Source organism: Cornus florida, unplaced genomic scaffold (genome assembly GCF_030987335.1).
Source record: "Cornus florida cultivar Cherokee Brave unplaced genomic scaffold, ASM3098733v1 CherokeeBrave_3.0.0_Hap2_Chr06, whole genome shotgun sequence".
Classification (NCBI taxonomy): Eukaryota; Viridiplantae; Streptophyta; class Magnoliopsida; order Cornales; family Cornaceae; genus Cornus; species Cornus florida.
The window spans coordinates 62682649-62690320 of NW_026775576.1; the positions used below are offsets into that span (position 1 = coordinate 62682649).

General features: G+C 34.4%; 1 protein-coding gene across 1 annotated transcript; it reads left to right on the top strand.

Moving 5' to 3' along the window:
* Positions 1-4612: 4612 nt before the first annotated feature.
* On the top strand, positions 4613-7415 carry LOC132311708 (uncharacterized). Its single transcript, XM_059809758.1, has 2 exons — positions 4613-6540; positions 7028-7415. Exons 1-2 carry the CDS (start codon positions 5926-5928, stop codon positions 7124-7126), a joined length of 714 nt encoding a protein of 237 aa, XP_059665741.1. The 5' UTR covers positions 4613-5925; the 3' UTR covers positions 7127-7415.
* The last annotated feature ends 257 nt before the right edge of the window (positions 7416-7672 follow it).

Sequence of the window (7672 nt, forward strand, 5' to 3'; positions counted from 1 at the left end):
TTAATTATTTGAATTAATTGGCTTATCTGAGTTAATTGTATTTTTTTTATTTAATTGATTTATTGGTTTTAATTAATTATTTAAATTAAATTAAGTGCTCAATAATATGTAACTTGGATTAATTACTTGTTTAATTACTATACTTGTTTAATTGTTTTACTTAGTTAATGTAATGGTTTTTTTTTTCTTTTTTTTCTTTTTTTTTTTTTTTTTTTTTTTTTATGGTTACAGTTATAATTACTATAATTATAATTCACGTATAGATGAGCTGCCGTAGGATTAGAACTGAGATAGTTTCATGGGCCGATTAGGATGGGGATTAGGGCTTAGTCTCTGATTATTTTATGGACTAGGGTATTAATATACAGCTATTAATATAAAGCAATACATGGTTTAGGGTTTGGAAAACAGAAACACATAAGTCTGTAAACCACAAATAGAGCCTCTAATCTTGTAGTGAAAACCAGAGAGATACAGAGAGAACTGGAGTGAGAATTTGGGTGGTTCACAAAGCAGAGTCAAGGAGGGAAGTTTGGTGTGTGTTACTGGACTACAATAGGAGCAGTAAGGGTGGTTTAACACAACCAACATTGCCAGAGAAGATAGAGACAACAATTAGAGCTTTTTATCCAAAGTTTCAAAAGGCAAGTCTCTGTTCTTCTCTTTCCCTTTAATTCGTGTTCTGTGCATGCCTAGTTAGACTTCAGGGATTTAATTAAGGCTAAAAAGGATTTAAACCAACATAATAACATGTCTTTTATGCATACATGAATTTTGTTTAATCTCGTGAATTAACTGCTTTAAATAATCTTTGATGTTCTGCTATTTATTTCTTCTGTGGTTTACGATTAAGCTTTGCTTTAGTTGAGATTAGTAATGCGATTAGATGCCTTGAAACTAATCTGGGACTGAGTTTGAACCCTAGAACAAGTTCTTAGAATAGTAATTAATTGCACTAACTTAGTCTGAATTAATTTGTTGTGACTTGCTTAAAATTTTCAAACGGAGGTTTTGTAATCGTTGCTTTAAAACTTGTGTTCCATACATGTTCTAATTGGACATCAGTGGTCTAAAATTTATTTAGGATTAAGATTGAACCCAGAATAAGAATTAGAACACATTACGGAGGTTCTGTAAATCACTGGAGTTGAAGCAGACGAAGCTAGAATGGACGAGGGCTGCTAAGAGGAGGGAGAAAAGGCTCCCAAACCTCTTAGAGCCGGCTCCCAAAGGGGAAAGTCGGCTCTTGGTGTCTTGGAGCCGACTCTAGGTAGAAAAAATGGAGCAGGCTCCCATTTTAAGAGCCTGCTCTCTTTTGAAAACACAGTAACGTGGGTTTTTAAGGACTGTTTGGTTTTCTGGGTTTATGCACTTGATTTAAATTGTTTTAAATGATGTGTAGGACTGTATAAGGCTGGTATTATGGTGGAAAAATATAAATTCATAATTGGATGGAAGATCAGAGTAAGAAAAACCTAAGAGAAAACTGGTAACTTGAACATTGTTTTGTTAATTTTATTTACTGGAATTTAGCAAGGTTTTTATATATAATCTAATTATATATAAATATATATTTTTCCAGTGTTATAAGTATGGTGAATTAATTATATTTAACTGTGCCTAGTTTGGATTTAATTGATACATAAATTGTCATAATTGTATCGGTTTATCGACTGTTTTGGAGGATTGGAACGCTATGATTTATTTTAGCAGATTAAATAATTGGAGCTTGATTTTTAGGGTCTATAGTGAATACCTAAAGTCGTTATATATGTAGTAAACTGTACTGATGCATATTTTGGAGAACTGTCGATAAATTAATTAAATATTATTTTTATCAATTATGTGGATTAGAGGACTGTATGCACCGGTATGGGACGGTGGCATACTAAGGATGGATTAGTTCAGATACTAAGTCCTACCTAAAATAAATTAAGGTGTGGAATAACCATAGAGGTTAAGTCCAACCCTTATTAGTGTCAGGTCAGTAAGTAACTGAATAACATAACTTGGTTTCTTGGGATGGATCGTAATACATATATCAAGCCACTACAACAATTGGATGATATCTTGTATTAAGATGAACACAGACTTTATATACTTATTATATGCTACCATGGTATGAGCTTGAGTCTCAGGACCATGGTTAGGGCGCGTATATTGCCTATGATGGATAACTGGACATAGGTGTTGTTCCCTGATAGGTCTAGGTACACATGACCACGTAATGTGCGATTTGCATGGTATCTCTACTCAGGCTGAGACAGACCTATTGGACTAGTGAGCGTCCTATAGTGTGTAATATATACATATATGGACTACTTTAGATATTGTTGAGTCTATCTAGGATGTATCTGCGTATCGGATTCCTGTTTGGATTGTATCAGGACTTGCATGTGGGCCTGACCCATTCTTTTATTTTTCAGGTGCTTGTCAGTTCCAGGGTTAGAGCTTGGTCGTGCAGAGCAGATTCAGACTTTTATTCCACCGACTACGTAGGACTGCTTACTTTTTAGCTTTGGATCGTATTTCAGTTATTTCATTCACAATTAGGATTTTTATTAGGGGTCCACTAGATGGATTCCCAAGTTGTTAATTAATTTGAGGTTTTGGAGTTTGGATTTTAATAATTATATTTTAAGGATTTTCATTATAATTCAATTCAACTATTTTTTATTTACTTCTTATTATTTCATCTTGTATTATGTGTTCATTAAAATATTAATTATTTGATATTTCCTTCGGGTTTGGGCCTGGGCCTGATTAACTCGTGTCTCGGATCTGAGGGGTATCACAATGACAAAGGCGATTTAAAGGTTGCGGATTTCAGACTCGGTGCGATCACGAACCAGATCCGACCGCGGTTCATTCCACACCCGTAAGTCCTGTCGGTGTCATCCTTGAACATCGGCGGTAGGTTCTGTGCATCGTGGGTGTGATAGGGTGGTGGTTCATTTAGGAGTGGTTGTGGACGGTGGTGGTGGGTCGAAATTGGTGGTGGGTTCATTTGGGCATGGTTATGGACGATGGTGGTGGGGCAAAATTGGTTATGGGTGTGATGGGGTGGTGGCTGGTTCATTTGGGGGTGATTATTGACGGTGGTGGTGACTGGTGGGTTGAATATGGTTGCGGGGGTGGTTTTGGATGGTGGTGGTGGGTTGGATATGGTTGTGGGTGTGATGGGGGTGGTGGGGTGTGTGTAAGAAAGGGGATTAGGCCTAATTTGGGGGGTTCCTAGTTGTGGACGGTGGTGGTGGTGGTGGTGGTGTTTGGGTGTGATAGTTGTGAAGTGATCCAAACACAGAATTGAGGGTCATTTTGGTCAATTCATAGGAAATTATAAAATTAATTTATTCAACTTTGAAGTCAAAGTATAAACATGTACTTTCATCACGTTTTGGGTGTCTTTGTTCGGTTTAGCAAACTTGGGGGGTGTCGCTATTCAAAAATGGCCTAAGTTGTATCTACCTGTCTTTTAGGCAAATCTAAGGGGGTGTCACTGCAATTTACCTATAAATAAATAAGAAGAAGCAGGGAGAAGAGAAAAAAAAAAAAAAAAAGGAGGAGAGAGAAAAAAAGATGAAAAAAAAAAGAAAGATAAAAGAGAAGGAAAGAGGCAGAAAACGGAAGAGAGCGAAATGAAGGAGAAAAAAAAAGAGGGTTTTGTTTCAATGGGTTAAGATGGGTACCCACTCTTAACCAATTATTGATCATTGAATTGTATGGGTATCCATTTTTTACCTATTGTTACCCACTCAATTAAATTTGGGTGCCCAAATGATTTAGGTGGGTCTGGGCAGTTTAATGGGTTTGGACTTAAATTGTCACCCCTAACCACCACCAATAATTACTTCCGCATTCGGTAATAAATTTACACATACATAATTACTAATAATTCAATAAAAATAAATATAAATAATTGAATTTTAGTAAAACAAAATCTAATTAGAGAAAAAAATATATAATTTATTTAAGTGAATATATAACAACAATTCTATATCAAAATATATCAATAAGTCAATTTCGGTATTTCAGTATATTAATTTATTTAATAATATGGTAACAGGAAATACTAATAATAATAATATAGTAGTAGGAAATATTGAAATTCAATAAAATGAAATCTAATTAGAGAAGGAAATATGTAGTATGAAAAAATTTATTTAATAAAATAGTAGTAGGAAATAATAATATAATAGTAGTAGGAAATCTAATAAGAGAACAAAATATAGAATATTTAAAATCAAAGTTACTAAAATTCAATAAAAGAATATCTAATTAGAGAAGAAAATATATAATTTATTTCAACAAATACATAACAACAAGTCTATATCAAAATATACCATTAAAATTCTGAATTAAGAGTTCTATATACAAATTATTTTTATATTTAATTTTTTATAATTTATTTTAAATTTTTATAATGTTATTTATTTCAATAAATACTATTATTTATATATTCTTATATATATTTTTGACCATTTATAAAAAAATTTATTAATATTATTATTTTTTTTACGTGGGGTAAAATCACATAACCCCCCTATATTATCATTTTCGTGCAAAAAACCTCCCATGAAAATTAAACACCTCCCTAAACTATAAAAAGTTAAGTTGGGATCAACTCCAAGAGTCCCAACATGTCATATAATATAATAGCGCTTTTGATTGTGAAATATGTATAGGTACTGTTTCTGTCTGCATATACGTGTATTTAAATGTTTTTATGCACGTGTATTCTTCAAGTTTCATCTGTATATACGTGTTGTATGGACGCATGAAAAATCACGTTATTGGCCCAGTTACAAAAATCCTATTTTCCTGTCCCAAGTCATTCTTGAGCCAAGTCTTCAGTTTAATTTGTCATTTAATAATTAAGTTTCGATATATATATATATGTATGTATATAAGTTAAGTAAGGGCTTAACGTGCTATTAATGTGCTATATCTCACCTCATCCCGAATGGTATCAGAGCCTAAAAGATCTATAGGAATATATAAGTTTATCCAAAAAATTTAAATATTTAACTTACTATTTGGTTTTTAACTTTACCACTAGGATTTGGTTCTCGACAGTTCTAAAAGCTATTGTCTTGAAGTCTAGGAATATATAAAGATTTAGTTTTAAGTTATAAAACTATATATATATATATATACACATACAAACTGAAGCCTTGCCTAGTTGCCAAGAATTGTGTTTGGATTGTCACTGTAATAGGTTTTGTGGGTTCGGTATCTATGGAGAAAATAAAGTTTTAAATGAAAAAAGGCAGCCACAAAGGTTAGCTCGAAGCTTCTCATTGGTGCAAAAGCCAACAAAGTCCTCCTTGCAGAAGCTGGAAAAGACTTTGATGATTTCCTCTTCAACCTACTTTCTTTGCCATTTGGAACCGTTGTCAGGCTCCTTGCTAACGAAACCATGATTGGCTGCATTGGAAGCCTGTACCAAAGTATTGAAAACCTGTACCAAAGTATTGAAAACCTGAATGAAGCTTACATGCAGCCCAACCAACGCAAGGACTTGATCTTGAAACCCAATGGACCAACTCCTATGGCTAATGTTCCGCTTTTGTTGCCCAACTATTGTGTACCCTCAGCGGCTAGATAAGTTCTTTTGGTTGAGATTCCATCTATCTTGATGAATATGATCAATCTTCATACCTCATTTCTTATTTCTTATGGAAAGTTGAAGGTGCATTATAATTTAAGCACTGCTATTTGTTTTGTCAGGCAACTGTCGCAACACTCCGGCCTCCTTGTAGGGCAGACCACTCATGATGGGACCGGAAATGGGGTTGTGAGTGTTGTGACAGTCGCCTGAAGTTTTCAAGTTACATCTAATTGTCAATGTGAAAGTTCTCAATCTTAAGCACCTACTCATAAGTAGATTGGCTTGGGACACTTTTGTTCTAAACAGTTACAGCCATGGCAGCAGGGAAAAAGGTCAGCTTGAAGCTTCTCATTGATCCTAAAGCCGGCAAAGTCCTTTTTGCAGAAGCTGGGAAAGACTTTGTCGATTTTCTCTTCAACCTACTCTCTCTGCCGGTTGGTACCGTTGTCAGGCTTCTCACTAGTGACACCATGGTTGGTTGCATTGGAAATCTATACCAAAGTGTTCAAAACCTGAATGAAGGTTACATGCAGCCTAACCAAAATAAGGACTTGCTCCTCAAACCCACTGCACCAACTTCGGTACCTAATGTTCCTCTCCTGTTGCCTCGTGATTGTGTATCCTCAGCAGCCGGAAAGTTCTACAATTGTGGAGGAGGTCACTCGTACATGACGAACAAAGCAGGGACAAGGTGTCCCTCAAGTAAACATGGCATGTCAACAGAAATACCATTTGTTGCTCCAGCTAATGAGGAGGTGACTTCAACTGGTGAGGGTGGTTATGTTAAGGGCTTAGTTACCTACATGGTGAGCGATGATTTGTCTGTGACGCCAATGTCTATGATATCTGGCGTTTCCTTGCTGAACAAGTGCAATGTTATGAAAATGGATGAGCTTGAAGAGAAGGTGGTTGAGTTTGGCATGGATGAGGTAAGATAATTCTCTCTATAGTGTTCTGTCTATTGGTGGATATATAAATATATATATATGATGCTAGAAACATAGATCACTAGTTTTTGCACCTAAGGATTGAAATTGTCTCTTGGCACAATTCATTGAGAAGAATTTTGATTTTTGTTTTTGTTTTTGTTTTCTTTTCTTTTTTAAGCATGTTATAGAAAGTTAAGGGAAGGTGCTATCTCTGGAGCTTTGGTTGCTTCAACAGGGTTATTTAATTAAAAAATTTCTGTCAGCTGCTTTTAAATGATAATATAAGCATCCTAAACAGCTCTTTCTTACCATTTGAATTCAAAAATCATTATTATGAAGAAAATTTCTTATAATTTTATCATGATAAGTACCTCATATTTGTTGGAGTTACACTGACAAAAAAATTTTAAAATTTGTTTCTCCTCTGACATGTGAGATTTATAATAATCCTAATTGTATTTTTCATTTTTTTTTTTTTTTTTTTAAGGCTTTGGATTTGTTGAAGGGTTCTTTACAGTCAAAGGCTGCGCTCACTTATGTCTTCCTTGGGAACAAGGGGGTCAAGGATACTGGTGGAGCTAATTGATGCAAAGCTGATATGGAGTTTTTTTTGGTTTTTTAGGCTTTTGGAGGTAGTTTAAACAGAGATCAAGTCAAGTTGATTTTATTTTTCTGGGCTGTATCTATGTTTTTTTGGCTGTATAGTTTACACAGCAAGAGATGTTCATACTCTCTTTCAGTTGAGACGATAAAAATATTAAACAATTTCTCCTTCGCAAGTGATATATTAGGCTCGACACAAGAGTTTCATTTCTTCACCTTATGGGTGTAGATTGATGGAATATATGAATTTATCAAAGTTTTGATTTGATTTAGTCTGCTAAAGATTTTGAATTGACAATTGGTTGGGTAGGAGGATAGGAAAAACAATATTTTTATTCTTTTTTTCAAGACTACACGAGTAAATATGCTGCATTGAAGAAAAAATCCTCAAGATTTTTTTTTTTCTTTTTCCTCGGCTTGTCAAGTCCTGCTTACACAATATCTAACATGCCTTTATTGACATAAAAAATATGCTGCATTGAGGAAAAATTGCCTTTTTTTTTTTTCTCTTTAAGTTTGGACTATGTCT